Below are 16,546 nucleotides of genomic sequence, written 5' to 3'. Positions count from 1 at the left end.
ACAGCTGAGGCAGCATTCACCGCCTCTGCGGTCATCCGGGTGTAGTGCATCACTGTGAGCCTATCCGCCCTGGGTCCCTTCTCTGTTCCTGGGGGGGCTCCCGGAGCCCCGAGGGGCGAAGCGGCAGGGACGCCTCTCTTCAGAGAGGAGGCGATGTCGCAGCCCGGGATGGGGCCGGAGCGTGCGGGCGTGGAGCTTGGCGACGGCGAGGAGCGCCGGCCGGAGGAGAGCAGGTGGCTGGGAAAGGGCCGGGGAGTCGGGGGACGAATAAATGAGCTTAACCACCGGGAGGCTTGGGAGGGTTCGGAGTGGGGAGACGTGCCAGGTGCAATAGACCCGAGGGTGACTGCTGTGGGCGACTTGTTTGGGAAGACATTCTGAGAGCAGAGACGGGCAGGGCGTGGGTAGGACGGAGGAGGGAACCGGCTTACTGGGGTGAGGGAGGGTGGATAGGGTATGTTGAGGGCAGGGGGAGACGTGGTTGCTGCAGAAGAGGTGAATCTGAGGGGCGCTGTAGCAAGGTTTTATAGTCCAGGGTCTATAGATGGGAAGAGGACACAAGGTTGGTGCCCTGCCTGAAACGCGGTGACAGCAAGCAAGTCGGGCCAATGTTGGGAAGGTTGACGTGAACATTTCTGGGAGCAAAGGTTAGGCATTATAAGTGTCCTAGAAAGAAGCGTAGGCAGCGATGAGTGTGAGGAGGAAGGCGAGAGTGTGAATGAAAGCCGGCCATTGTAACGGCAGTAGTGTTGGGTGGGGGCTTGCTGATGAGACTGGACATCGTGTGCCTGCCCTTGGTCAATGCTGGATCCCTGTCAGAGCGTGGCAGGACCCCTGTCATTTCCTTCTCATTTTCAAACCCGTCACTTCTTCCTCACAGCTGCAACTAAGCAATTTCACACTTACTTATATGGAACTATTAAGTCATCAAGTTCATAGTTTCTAGAAATTAAAGGGTTTAAGATTTTTTAAACTATTTTATTTATGATTATTTTTAATCCTCACCCGAGGACATGTTTATTGATTTTAGAGAGAGGAAGGGAGAGAGAGAAACACACGCGCGCGTGCACACACACACACACACACACACACACACATCAATGTGTGAGAGAAACATAGATTGGTTGCCTCTCCTATGTGTCCCAACCAGGGACCAAACCTGCAACTTGGGTATGTGCCTGACTAGGGAATCAAACCCTCAACCTTTCAGTGCATGACAGTGCTCCAACCAACACTGAGCCACAATGGCCAGGGCAAAAACTACTTTAAGTGGTGACTTATATAGAGGTGCATCCCATATTTAGGGTTTGCTTCGTTAATAACTCTGATCTTAACCTTTTAACAGTCAGCAATGGTGGCAGGATAGAGCAAGACTGTGGCTTAAGGGAGTCTTGTTTGACTTTTAAAAACATTCAGATACAGTTATGGTGTCAGGGGCAGCTGGGGTCTAAAGACTGGAGGTAGAATATTTACCTCTGAGAAAATGTCAGTAAGAGCTGAAACCGGTTTGGCTCAGTGGATAGAGAGTCGGCCTGCGGACTCAAGGGTCCCAGGTTCGATTCCGGTCAAGAGCATGTACCTTGGTTGCGGGCACATCCCCAGTGGGGGGTGTGCAAGAGGCAGCTGATCGATTTTTCTAACTCTCTATCCCTCTCTCTTCCTCTCTGTAAAAAATCAATAAAATATATTTAAAAAAAAAAAAGAAAATGTCAGTAAGGGAAAATTAATGAGATATGTCTGGGTGAAGACCTGGCTGTTTAAGTGCACAGTTAGCCTGTCGTCTGCTGTACAAAACCTGGACGGTCAGGACACTGGGTTTCTTGCCTGAGATCTATGAATGATGTGTTAGTGAAACCAAACATCTTACTTCCCTTTTCCACGTTTCAGTTTCTGCTTGTATATATTTGGCTATCTATTTTTCCTCCAGATGTCTGTGAAATGCTTCATGTAAGAGATCCCATATAAATTCTAAATAAGTCTTAAGGTTATTTTTATTTTCTCCTATCAGTTTATGTGCTAGAAGAAAATAAAAATTCAAGTTCAAATTTTCTCCCCATAGCTGGGTTAGTGATTTACTTAATATATTTAAGAAACACTTATTTACCACATGCCAGGACTGCATAGGAGTCTTTCAGGTAAACTTACTTAATCCTCATAACAAGTGGATAAGATACTCTATTATCACTATTTAACAGATGAGAAAACTGAGACATAGGATAAATAACTTGCCAAGGTCATACAGTGAATCCCTGATGGAACTGGAATTAAAACCCAGGCAATCTGGCTCCAGAGTCTGCACTTTTGATTCCTATGCTATGCTGCCTCTCACTTTGCTAATGTATAGTGAGAAAGAAATGTATAAGATAGTGAACTTTATAGCATTCTTTGCCTGACATTCAGGCCAGTAGGATAGCTCCTTTGCAGGTATGTTTTCCTGTTACTCTTTCCATGCTTGACTATTTATTTATCTTTCAATTACAGGTGACAGTCAATATTATTTTATATTAGTTTCAGGTGTACAGCATAGTGGTCAGACAAGGTGATCCCTCTAATAATGCTAATACCCACCAGACATCATACATAGTTATTACAATGTTATTGACTATGTTCCCTATGCTGTACTTAAATCCCCATGACATTCTGTAACTACCAATTTGTATTTCTTAATCCCTTCACCTTTTTCACCCAGTCTCTCCAACCCCCTCCCATCTGGCAGCCCTCAGTTTGTTCTCTATGTCTGTGAGTCTTTTTCTGTTGTGTTTGTTCGTCCATGCTTGACTCTCAACCAAGGAACTCTAGTCAAGACTTATCCCCATAAAACCACTTATATTATTGCTATAGCCTATTCTCTGTTGGTGGTTGTTAACTCAGAATATGTTGTTTAGTGAGGCTTCATGGCATTGATGGCCTCCTTAGCTCTAGAGAGACAACTGATAAATGCATGCCTTGTACCTGAGAATTGAGGCATTGTGGCTGGGTTAGTGCAAACCAAACCTGTCTATGGCCAATAAAACACCTAATTCACAAAAAATCTTCATGAGACGGCATCATTTTTAAAAAATAGAACTTTTCAATATATTTTCTGAAAGCCGTTGTTGTAGTGAAATGTGCATCAGCTTTATAGACAGATAGAATCCTTTTATTGCCTGCATTTGAATCCTTGTTCTACTGCTTAACTTGGTTCATCCTGTCTGAGTAGGAAGAATGATGCCTTTCTGACTGGTAAGTTGTGAGGATTCTATAAGATAATGTGCATAAAGTTCCTCACAGAGTGCCTGGTATATACTAAGTGCAAAAAAAATGACTACTTCTGTCCCCTCCCAGTTTTCTTGAAGCAAGGTGCGTGAGTGCGCTCGTTCTTTTGGTGCTGTTTGCAATGGTATAGCCTGTTCCTCCTCCATATCGCTCCTCTATCTCAGAGGGGCACACTGAGGACTGGGATGTTGGCCTAGCTTTTAACTTGATCCCTGGAGTGTCGTTATGCCCCCTGTTGCTTCCCACTTAGCTAGTTATCGCTCCAGCAGAATGCTGTAGTGCTTAGAGCTGATGTTTCATTTCCCCTAGGGTTTCCTAAATGCCAGTTTTTGGGTGTTTTGTTTTTTGGAGATTTTTTGGTGAGAGTACTAAACAGTTAAAGGAATGGTTCTTCTAGCATTGCTTTGTTACACTAGACTGCCTTGGCCTAAACAGTCTGTTTCTGAGTTTGGAACCCAGCTACCTGTGCGGTTTTCCTGGTGCGGTGATCTAGGTAGAGTCTCCAAACTGAACTCATTCCATTGCCCAGAACCTTTTCCTCTTCTGTTCTCTATCTTAGTTAATAGAATTTTCCACTCAATCAACCAAGCCAGAAGCCTCAGAGTGAAATTTGATTCTTCCCTCTTCGTTTTCCATATCCAAGCAGTCACCAAGTCCTCTAAATTCTGTTCCCGATTTTTATCTTGAAGCTTTATTTTTTTTTCTCTGTTTCCAAATATATTGGCTTATGTTAGTGAAAAAACCCAGAGAGTAGTAATGTTTCAGGAATGGACAAATGTAGGTGTGTGCTTAAACAAAAGTTTGTCCCTATCTATGTGGCCTTTATTCTGGTATGTTGGCTTCATTCTCAGGCACACTTTTCTACAGGGCAACCCTTAGCAAATTGAACTTTAGCAATCCCAGCTAAAATAAATAAATAAGGAATGCAGTCTCAATAGGTATGGCAAAAGCAAAAATTCTGGACTGACTCTTTTTAGATGGACATGACTTATGTTCCTGTTTCAGGGTATGCAATATGCAGCTGAGTCAGGACTAAACTATGTGCCCAACCCTGGGTCCAGGGCAGGGTGATACTTCCTTAGAACTCCATGGACCAGACCAAGTGGCAGAGGTGTGATTTCCCTATGGAAAATTAGGGACCTGTTACCAAAAGAAAGGGACATGCATTCTGGGCAGATATAAATAAAATATTCACTTGAAGACCCTTATTATCTGTCATTGTGGATTATCTCAGTCGCCTCTTAACCTAATCTCCCAATCTGAACTCAAGGCCCCCAATTCCAGACAGCCTCCACCCTGCTACCAGCTTAATTTTTCAGAAGCAAAGTTACAAAAGTAATTTGCTTAGACATGTCCAGTGGTTTCTCATTAAAAATATAAAATAGTCAAAACTCCTTCCCTCATATTCAATCTGGACTTTAGTCCCTATGAAGCTCCCAATTGTAAAGCCATGCATTTATTCGCTGTCACATCTCCTTCCTCGCCATCCTCATTGTTGCTCCTCTACATTCCCTGTAATACCTCCGTCTTTGCCTGGAGATCTCTTAGTCATCCTTTAAATAATGTTCCTTTGGAAGGCATCCCTTACTGTCCTTCTTTATCTCCCTTATTATAGCATTTCTCACTTCCATAGCATTTTATGTAAGTGCCCATTTTCCCCATTGCATTGTGAATGCCTTGAGAGATGGGGACTCCTCTTTAACCACCATAATAAGCCTAGCATAGTGCCTGACATGCAATTGGTGTTCAGTAACATTTGTTCAAGGGATGAAAATGGTAATGATTTGGTCATGTCTCATAGTTGGGCAGGTGCCAGTGTACTGTTGCCATTGAGAGAAAGGGCCTCTTTTGTCCCTATTCATTGACCACGCTAGGAGTTGACAGTTTTTACAGCACTGGCAGCAAAGTAGGATGATTACGTGACTTTTGAGCAATCCATACTGCTAGTCCAATTATTAATTAAAAAAAGAGCCCACAGAAACATTCTCCTGAAGTTTTTTGGGGGGGACAAATGCTATTGTCAGAACCCAGGAAGGGGAGGTGTATCAGCTGACAGCAGGGACCCAGAGCTGAAGTTTTTGCAGTATCTACCCTCCCCACAGCTGTTTCTGCTTTTTATAGCTGCTTTATTACTTCTTCCACTACATGGATTTTGTTTTGTTTTGTGATCTTCGTTAAGTTTCACCAACCTAAATTTCAGTTCTTTAGTCACATCAGATTTCAAGTGCTTAACGGTCACAGTGGCTAGTGGCTGCCATATTGGACAACACAGACATAGAACATTTCCAGCATCACAGAAAATGTGATTGAACAATGCTGTTATAGATGTAAATCTGAATTTTTCAGGAAACAACAACAGCATGCTTTCATGCTTTTTGTTCCTCTGGATTGGGCTCACTTGGAGAGAGAGAGAGAGAGAGAGAGAGAGAGAGAGAGAGAGAGAGAGACTGAGAGAGAGAGAGAGACTGTATTCAAGTTCAGAATACTTAGCAGGAAAGTTGGTATTTAGATTGGGTAAGGAGTTGGTACACCATTGGTGGTTAGGTTTCTAACACAAAGAATTTTACTTTTGTTAAACCTGCTCGTTGTTGAAATTCAATAAATTTGATATCATTCAAATTTAGTGTGATTGGTGAGACATTTTTTGAATAGGTATGAAGTTACAAAGCATGCCTACAAGTACTGCTAATTCTCTCCTGGACATTGAGATTCTGCTGTCAGCCTTTAAAGGGATGGAACTGGCCAGTGATTGGGTTCTCCTAGGTGCACCAGAGTGGAGACTTATAATAGATTCAAGTGTGTGTGTTTTTTTCTATAAGCATACTGTTTATTTTTAAACATCATAAATACTTAACTACATATTCTACAAGGTAAATACTATATAATTAAAAACATAAAATATGGAGCCAGATAAGAAGAAAATTGCCACCTCAGTGTTACCAATAATTATTTTACTTAATTATGTTTTTCTGTACTTTAAGAAGGAACCCATTATGTCTTTCCAGGAAGTGCTTTCTGGCATTAAAAGTCCCAGGTGCTTGCCTCACCACAATCTTGCAGCACAAGATGCCCTTGATACTTGATTATTTAAAAAATCCTCATGATACTTTTGAGCTTCTTGCTTACTAACTTTGTTCAGATTATTATTCTTTCATTAATTGATAGCTTCAAGGAAGGCCTAAACAACTTTTCTCTATTTTCCCTCATATAATCAAAAGTAACCATTACTAACGAATTATTTCTTATTTTTATGTTGAGATTACAAATAGCAGAATAATTTTATATTCTGCTTTTTATACTTTAATCTACTATTATTAGCTTGGAAACTTCCTAATCACAAATTTTAATGATTTCGTGATATTCCATCAGATGATGTCACATAGCTGTCCTCACATTCCAGGGATCAAATCATTACCTGATTTGAGTCAACCTGATTTTCAATTCTGATCTCAGGTAGATACCACCATTCATTTCACATAAATGGCACACTGTAGAGGGGCTATGCCAATAAGTTGAAGCTATTTCCTTTTACCATGAAAAAGAGCATTGGGGATTGAAGATAGGCCAATATATATTTCTTGGATTGAGGCTCACTTTAAAATTGCATCATATTTACTTATTTACTATTTATTTTGCTTACTTAGTGTAATACTTTAAAAAATAACATTTGCTTATAACTTTTTTGTTTCTACCTTGAGTGTCACTGCTGATTGTGATTCGGCACCCTTAAGACTGAGTTGGCATTTAGGAAAACTGTTTTTCCTTGAATATCCTTATTTGAGTTGCTTAAGCAATTCCTGTTCCTCTTTAAAGGAGGAATGTAGTCAAAATTTTCCCAAAAGAAAACAGGTAGGACTTTATTCTGAGATTGGCTTTACTGTTTGTTAATGAAAATGATTGAGGTAGAGATGGATTATGCTGGCCCTTGCCATTTAGGCCTGGTTCTTCCTTGGCACAGGGTGAGCAGCTTAGAAAGACTGCTTTTAATTTATGATGAGTAAAGGAGAACACTATGTATTTGCAGAAGTGGCTCTGCAACGGGTGCTTTGAACCTAATAACTTCAAAGTCCTGACCTGTGCCCAGATAAAGGTTACATGTGAATACAGGGTGATGCCATCCAAAGAATTACTATCACATGGGTTTAAGCTAGGAAATACTGTGGTTAACAAATGAGGAGGGGTATTTGATTTATCTTGGTGATCTGCTTATTTGCATGTTAGATTCAGGTATGAAAGGATTAATCCAACCACTGTGTATGGGCTTCAATTGAATTTAGTATTTCAACTCTGAAAATGGTAACTATATAATTAGATTAAAGGACCCTAAGAAGGGAAAAACACTAAACAGACTAGCTATATAAATAAAAAAAATTTTTAGGTTTACTTTTCTTCTACATGAGCATGCACCAAATATAGATGTTTTGATGTATCTTAGAGCAAGAGGCACGTTCTTTTGTAGCTTTGGATCTCAGGGACACTTTATTGTGGGGAAAAAACATCTTTAGTTTTGTCCATAGAAGTTGTCAGTAGACCTGAATGCTCAAGGTTTCTAGGATTTCAGTGCTTTTTTGCATCATTTTGGAACCAAAGCCCTCGGATGATAAGGTACTTGGTGTCTGCTTTCAGGATTTATCATGATGTCCTTTGACAGTTAAGCTTGTAAGATCAATATAGAATGAAAGAGAACATACATATGTATAGTAACTTGAGGAACCAGACTGGCTGTCATGCCTGCAAGACTTGATTGTAACTTGTTGGGATGTAAAAACTGTATCAGTCAGAACTGGTCAGATTAGCTCTGAGGAAGCATAGGAGATGGAGAGTCAAGTGAAAGTTGGCAGTCAGTTGGCCTCTGTAATGGCAGTTTCTCACAGTACAACAATAAATGACATTTTTATGACCGCCTCAGTCCTGTGTACATCTTAGTTATCTTGAGATATCTCTCAGAGTTGGTATAGAAATAGAACAGGGAAATTGCCCATAGTTACATGAAAAGTTTTCCACATCACTGATCACCAGGGAAATGCATATCAAAACCACAATGAGCCCTGGCTGGGGTGGCTCAGTTGGATGAGTGTCATACCATGCATTGAGAGGGCACCAGTGTGATGCCCAGTCAGGGCACTTGGCTGGGTTGCAGGCTTGATCCCCAGTAGGGGGCTTTTGCCAATCGATGTCTCTCTCTCTCTCTCTCTCTCTCTCTCTCCTCTCTCTCTCTCTCTTTCAAATCAATAAAAATGCATTAAAAAAAAACACACAATGAGATGTCGCCTCACACTTTTAGAAGAGCTAGCATCAAAAAGACAAGAGGTAACAAGTGTTGGTGAGGATGTGGAGAAAAGGGGATTCTTGGGCACCATTGATGGGATTATAAATGGGGTGCAGCCACAATGGAAAAAGTATGGAGATTCCCCAAAATATTTAAAATATAACGATATGATCTAGCAAGTCTCCTTCTGGGTACATAGATAAAGGTAACAAAATCACTATCTCAAGATATGCATTGACTTAAAAAATAGATATCTGCACCCCTGTGTTTATTGAAGCATTATTTACAATGGCAAAGACGTGAAAGCAACCTATGTGCCCACTGACAGATTAATGGGTAAAGTAAATGTGATAGCCCTAGCTAGATTGGCTCAGTGGGTAGAGTGTCCGCCCTTAGACTGAAGGGCCCCAGGTTCAATTTTGGTCAAGGGCACATACCTCTGTTGCAGGTGCAATCCCCAACCCCTCTTGAGGCCCGTGCGGGAGGCAACCAATTGATGTGTCTCTCTCACACTGATGTTTCTCTCTCTCTGTCTCCCCACTCCCCTGCACTCTCTCTAAAAGTCAGTGGAAAAATATCCTTGGGTGAGGATTAACAACAACAACAAGAAAAGTAAATGTGATATTTATACACACATACAATGGAATATTATTAAACCATAAAGAATAAAATCTTGCCATTTGCAACAGTATGATGGACCTTGAGGGCATTATGCTAAGTGAAATAAGTCAGACATAAAAGACAAATACTGTATGATCTCACTTATATGTGAATCTGAGAAACCCAAACTCATAGCAACAGAGAACAGATTGTTGGTTGCCAGAGGTGGGGTGTGGGGGCGGGGGGAATGGGTAAAGGTAGTCCAGAGGTACAGTCATAAGGTAAATAAGTTCTGAGGAGAGGGGGAAAAAAGAAAAAATAATAAATAAGTCTGAGGATGTAATATACAGTGTGGTGACTATAGTTAACAATACTGTATTGTTTATTTGAAAGTTGCTAAGAGAGTGTCTTAAAATTCTCATCATAAAAAAAATTGTAACTGTGAGGTGATGAATATTTATGAAACTTATTGTAGTAATCAGTTTGCAATATATATATATATATATATATACACACACATATATATATGTCAAATCATTATTTTGTGCATCTGAAACTACTATAAATTTATACGTCAATTATATCTCAATAAAAATGGGGGTGGAGAAAGAAATAGAACAGGGGAGTCTGGTGACTCAAATGTTTAATGGCGTAAGATTAAGAAAACCCGGTGTCTCTCAGTTTGAATAAATTCTTCATCTCAAGGCTTTCAGGTCAGAAGACCAGAGCAAGATCCATCTGGGTTTTACTTTCTAGATGATACTCGTATACCATACCAAGCTTCATTCATTTTATTTAATATGTCTGCCTTTACTGTACCCATCTACTTTTTAAAGATGCTCAGAAAATGTACAAAAATGTGTAAGAGAGGTTCATTTTGAGTACTGATAGAAAGAATTCCAATTCAGAATCCTCCCATACCTGTAGATATTTAAATAATGTAAATTGTTATGGTAAAAGTTCCTTAAAGAAATTATGACCATTCTCATTATTGTTCTTAAAAAGAGGAAAGAGCCCTAACTGGTTTGACTCAGTGGATAGAGCGTCGGCTGCGGACTCAAGGGTCCCAGGTTCGATTCTGGTCAAGGGCATGTACCTTGGTTTCGGGCACATCCCCAGTAGGGAGTGTACAGGAGGCAGCTGATTGATGTTTCTCTCTCATCAATGTTTCTAACTCTCTATCCTTCTCCCTTCCTTTCTGTAAAAAATCAATAAAATATATATTAAGAAAAAAGAGTCATATGCTAAAAAGAAATTAAGGGGTAAAGTGCCCAGCATAACAATTGGGGACCTAAAAGAAGGAATTTGATGGCTCATCTCCTTGTTTTCCTTATCCAGTTTGTTTCAGTGCATCCAACTTTTTTTCATTTAATTGCAGTTGATTTTGAGTTTTTATGGGTTGGAAACTCTGTTGAGAAAATGCTGGGGATTTAAGAGGAACCTTGAAGATCATCTGGCATCGATTTTTAAACTTTTCCACTAAAGTGCTTTATTTCTTTTTTAAATATATTTTTATTGACTTCAGAGAGGAAGGGAGAGTGAGAGTGAGAGAGAGAGACAGAAACATCATGTGAGAATAGTTGACTGATTTGGGGGCATGTCCCAAAATGGCTCAGTGCAAACTTAAAACATTTTTATCTCAATTTTTGCTTAAAAAATCACAGGGGAAAAATCATGGGCAGCCTGGCCTGTGTGGCTTAGTGATGGAGCCCAGGAGGTCAGGGTTCCATTCCTGGTCAAGGCACATGACCAGGTTGCTGGCTCAATCCCCAGTAGCGGGTGTGCAGGAGGCAGCTGATCAATGATTTTCTATCATCGATGTTTCTCTCTCTCTCCCTTCCTTTCTCTAACCCTTCCTATATCTGAAATTAATAAAAACATATTTTTAAAAATTCATGGGCAATTTATGATCTTACCCATAATATTTGTATCTAGGTATGTGTACTTAGTGCTGGAAATATCTATATATATAAAAAACCAGCAACCGGAACCCTGTAATGACCGGAACAACTGGTCGCTATGACGCTCACTGTGGCCAGCAAACCGGCCCGATCTGGGGTGGGGCTGGCTGGCCAACCTCCTGCAGTCCCTACCCCTGGCCTGCCCTGCCCCTGATGGGCCCCCATCACCCTGATGAGCCCACAGCCCCTCCCCTGGCTGGCCCCACCCCCAATTGCCCCCATGACCCCAATAGGGACCGGGGCCAGCTGGCCAACTTCCTGCAGCCCCTTCCCCTGCCCGGCCCCACCCCAGATCAGCCCCCCCACCCTGATTAGGGGCAGGGCCAGCCAGCCAACTGCCTGTGGCTCCTCCCCCTGGCCCCTCCCCACCTCCGATCACCCCCCCACAAAAATCAGGGGTGGGGCTGGCCAGCCAATCACCCACAGCCTCTCCCCTTGGCTGCTGGCCCCTGATTGGCCCCCCCCAACCCATTTGGGGGCAGGGCCCTCCAGCCCACTGCCCACAGCCCCTTCCTCTGGCTGGCCCCACCCCCAATCAGCCCCCACCACCCTAATCAGGGGCAAGGCCAGTGGCTACTGCCCACGGCCTCTCCCCCTGGCTGGCCTTGCCCCCAACTGGCCCCCCACTCCAATTTGGGGTGGGGCTGGCCGGCCCACAGCCCCTCCCTATGGCTGGCCCTGCCCTCAATCAGCCCCCCACCCCAATCGGGGGCGGGGCCCACTGGCCAATCACCTTTGGCCCCTCCCCCCACACCCTGATTGGGCCCCAATCGGGCCCAGGCTGGCCAGAACCCACCTGTGCACGAATTCATGCACTGGGCCTCTAGTAGTAATATAAAGTCTTTTTTTTTTTTTTTTTTCTGCTTTTTTGTTTGGCACAAGATTTCTGGTTTTGAGCAAATGTCCACATCTCTTTATATATTGTCCATGGTCCAGAAAAGGATCTTGATGGGTCATACTCCCAGGATCACAGGTTATTGGCTACTTATGTGAGGATTGAATGATAGTGGGTGAAGATCACCTTGCAAAGCATAATATGCCATGTAAATGTGAGTTGTTTCTTTCTTTAAATCTTGGTGTTCTTTACATCTTTAATCCTCTCAGAATTGGGTCTTATGACCAAGTAAAAAATTAATAGGGGAGAGAATGATAGGATGTGGGACAGAAGGTTTCTTGCCTTAGACTTGCTTTGACATGATCAAAATTAGGCACAGCAAGTTAACTAACCATTGGTATAATTGACGCTCTTGCAGGAGGGAGCACTGGCAGTTGTTGGGTAATTTGAAGACTACTGTGGAGGGTTTGGTGTCAGCCAACAGCCCCAACGTTTGGTCCAAGTATGGTGGCCTGGAACGGCTTTGCAGGGACATGCAGAGCATCCTCTATCATGGGCTCATCCATGACAAGGTACGGAGACCTTCTTTTTTGTCAAATTGGGTGAATTAGTTGTTGGAAAGAAACAGTTGCATTAAGTTGTTGGCAGGGAGAAGATGATGGCCACTAGTCTGTGAGCCCTTGAGGGAAGGACTGTACAATATGATGACGAGGAATAGGATAAGGACAATCATTGGGACTTTCCTCTTAGGATTATTGTAGGACACATCTGAGAAATATTTATTGAATATTGCCATTTTAAGAATGTCCTATGAATGTTATTTTGTAGACATCTGGTTGATACTTATGAGTAGTAGTTGTAGTTATAGCTTGCTTTTTAAAATATAAACTTTTTTTTATTTTTTAATGAATCTTTATTGTTCAGATTACAATTGTTTCTCCTTTTTCCCCACATATCTCCCCACCACCCAGTTCCTACCCCCCCTCTGCCCTTACCTCCCCCCCCGCTGTCCTTATCCATAGGTGTATGATTTTTGTCCAGTCTCTTCCCATACTCCCCACACAGACACCCCTTTCCCCCTGAGAATTATCAATCCACTCCCATTCTATGCCTGATTCTATTAAGTTCACCAGTTTATTCTGTTCCTCAGATTTTTAATTCACTTGACTTTTAGATTCACTTGTTGATAGATATGTATTTGTTGTTCATAATTTTTATCTTTCTTCTTCTTTTTCCTCTTTTTAAAGAATACCTTTCAGCATTTCATATAATGCTGGTTTGGTGGTGATGAACTCCTTTAGCTTTTTCTTATCTGTGAAGCTCTTTATCTGCCCTTCAATTCTGAATGATAACTTTGCTGGGTAGAGTAGTCTTGGTTGTAGGTTCCTGCTATTCATCACTTTGAATATTTCTTGCCACTCCCGTCTGGCCTGCATGGTTTCTGTTGAGAAATTAGCTGATAATCGTATGGGAGCTCCCTTGTAGGTAACTAACTGTTTTTCTCTTGCTGCTTGTAAGACTCTCTCTTTGTCTTTTGCTCTTGGCATTTTAATTATGATGTGTCTTGGTGTGATCCTCTTTGGATTCCTTTTGTTTGGGGTTCTGTGCGCTTCCTGGACTTGTAAGTCTATTTCTTTCATCAGGTGGGGGAAGTTTTCGTTCATTATTTCTTCAAATAGGTTTTCAGCATCTTGCTCTCTCTCTTCTTCTGGTACCCCCATAATTCTGATGTTGGTTCGCTTGAAGTTGTCCCAGAGGCTTCTTACACTATCTTCAACTTTCTGAATTCTCTTCTCTTCATGCTTCTCTGGAGGAGTGTCCTTGGCCTCTTTGTATTCCAAATCTTTGAGTTGATTCTTGCAATCCTCTAGTCTGCTTTTGGGTCTCTGTATAATATTTTTTATCTCAGTCAGTGTATGTTTAATTTCTAGTTGGTCCTCATTGAATTTATCGGCCTTTTCCATAAAATTCTTGAAAAACCTTATAACCGTGGTTTTGAACTCTATGTCCAGTCGCTTGTTCTCCTCCATTTCTTTGGTTTGTGATCTGTTTCCTTGCCTTCTCATATTCTCTGCTTCCCTAAGTTGGTAGGGTAGTTTTGTGTACAAGGTGTCCTATTGGTTCAACGGGTCAGCCTCCCAGTTACTTGAGGTAGGGGCCGTGCAGAAGGCAGCCGAGTGATGTTTTGCTTTCACGTGGATGTTTCCCTCTCTCCCTCTCCCTTGCTTTCTTTCTGTAAATCAAATTTTAAAAATCTTTATTTATTTAAAAAATATATTTTTTAAATTTATTGATTGTTTTGAGAGAGAGAGAGAGAAACATTGATGTGTTGTTCCACTTACTAGTATTTATGCTTTCATTGGTTGTCTCTTGTATGTGCCCTGACTGGGGATCGAACCTGCAACCTTGACGTATCAGGACAACGCACTAACCAATTGAGCTACCCAGCCAGGGCCCAATAAAAAGATCTTTATAAAAATTAAAATCAAACCTCACAAATATGTGCATAATTGTGTATTCCCAAATACACATGCTCTTTCCTATCAGAGCCCAGTATTTTTCCCTGGAACTCTTTCCCCTGAGCCATGGTTAGCTTTTTTTTTTTTTAATCAGAATTTATTCTCAACTAGCAGTCACATTGGAAAAGATGTAATCAGTGAATTGGTATTAAGGTATTTATAATTGATAGGATTTACTTTGCTACCCTCCCTTCTAAAAGTCTGGGTATATTATCTCTAACACTATCTTTAAACCAATGTTCCTATTGGATTTTTATTTTTTTATTTTTAAAAATATTTTTATTGACTTTAGAGAGGAAGGGAGAGGGGAGAGAGAGAGATAGAAACATCAATGATGAGAGGGAATCATTGATTGGCTGCCATCTGCATGCCCCCTACTGGGGATCGAGCCCACAACCCAGACAGGTGCCCTTGACTGGAATTGAACCTGGGATCCTTCAGTATGCAGGCTGATGCTCTATCCACTGAGCCAAACCAGCTAGGGCCCTATTGGATTTTTAGAATTTAGTGGGAAAGTTGGATTAGGTTAGATTATCTTTATTCAAAGTAAGTTCTGAAAATGAGGCCTTCTCTTTTAGTTTTAAAGATGGGAAAATTTTTTTATCCTTTAAAGAATTGTTCTTTTTAAAAAAATATATATTTTATTGATTTTTTACAGAGAGGAAGGGAGAGGGATAGAGAGTTAGAAACATCAATGAAAGAGACACATCGATCAGCTGCCTCCTGCACACCTCCTACTGGGGATGTGCCTGCAACCAAGGTACATGCCCTTGACCGGAATCGAACCTGGGACCTTTCAGTCCGCAGGCCGACGCTCTATCCACTGAGCCAAACCGGTTAGGGCAAGAATTGTTCTTTTTTTTTAAAAATATATTTTATTGATTTTTCACAGAGAGGAAGGGAGAGGGATAGAGAGCTAGAAACATTGATGAGAGAGAGAGAGACATCGACCAGCTGCCTCCTGCACACCCCCCACCAGGGGATGTGCCCGCAACCAATGTACATGCCCTTGACCGGAATCGAACCTGGGACCTTCCAGTCCGCAGACCGACGCTCTATCCACTGAACCAAACCGGTTTCGGCAAGAATTGTTCTTAATGGTCATCATTATTAAAACACCGTTCTAGGAATTTGGAGGCTAAATTGTATAGCAATCTGACCAAAGTCTTTAGAATTAGTCAGAACCTGGATTTTACATCCAGACTCATTGCTCAGGTCCTTGGGGGAAAAAATGACATCATAGTTATTATAATTATAGACTTTTGAGTCAGACTTCTCATATTTTAATCTTAGCTTTACCACTATGTGGTAAGTTATATAACTCCTTGTGCCTCTGTTTCCTCATTTGTAAAATGATGCGATAACACTGGTACCCACCTCATAGGATTGTTGTGAGAATTAAATGAGATGATATATGAAAATATTTAGAAAAACATGAGAAATTATTAGTCTAAACTATCAGGTAATAAGATATCTTTTGAGCCTTGCTTTTGTCATCTGTAAAAATTAGGATAATGTTATTTATATCATAATATTTGATGGAAAGATTAAATGTAAAAGCATACAAATTTGCCTACCGAAGTTCATGGCACATAGGAGGTAATTAATAAATGTTTCTTTTTTTTTTTTTTTAAACTTTCAAGTTAACTTTCATGTAGTCCTATGGCAAAAATAATTATGAACATTGGAATTTACAAAACAAATAAGTTAACCCACTGCAATCTGCCTTCTTCCTTTAGCACTGATGATCTTGGTACTAAAATTTAAGTAAGAATGACATCCATGTTATCAAATCCAATTAACATATTTCTCCTTTGAAGGCTGTCTTATGTTCTTCACTATTAACCACCATCAGACCTTGACTTTTATGACATTATTATTTTATCATGTCATGGAGACCTCCGACTTCTGTGACCACTCCTTCTTAGTTGCTTTCCCTGGAATCTCTTCCTCTTGGATTTTAGCTTTTAATGGGGTTCTGTCTTATGTCCTTATCTCTTCTTTGTTCATTTTCCTGAAGCAGTCTTATCCATTTGCATTGTTTAGGCTCAAACATTTCTGCTGAACTCCAGGTCCACAAGACTGGCTGTCTGCTATATATTATCTG

At 41.2% G+C, this 16,546-nt stretch overlaps 1 protein-coding gene across 1 annotated transcript in view; it reads left to right on the top strand.

The window, feature by feature from the left end:
- RUBCN (rubicon autophagy regulator) overlaps positions 1 to 16,546 on the top strand; it is a 56,124-nt gene continuing 39,578 nt past the window's right edge. Inside the window, exons 1-2 of the mRNA XM_054713892.1 lie at positions 1 to 233; positions 12,339 to 12,492. Coding sequence (XP_054569867.1) covers positions 154 to 233; positions 12,339 to 12,492 — 234 coding nt within the window. The 5' untranslated portion in view covers positions 1 to 153. The remainder of the gene's footprint in view (positions 234 to 12,338; positions 12,493 to 16,546) is intronic.

This window comes from Eptesicus fuscus, chromosome 3 (assembly GCF_027574615.1).
Source record: "Eptesicus fuscus isolate TK198812 chromosome 3, DD_ASM_mEF_20220401, whole genome shotgun sequence".
Taxonomy (NCBI): domain Eukaryota; kingdom Metazoa; phylum Chordata; class Mammalia; order Chiroptera; family Vespertilionidae; genus Eptesicus; species Eptesicus fuscus.
The sequence above is the reverse complement of the archived record's forward strand: the minus strand, read 5'-3'. Positions and strand labels throughout refer to the sequence as shown.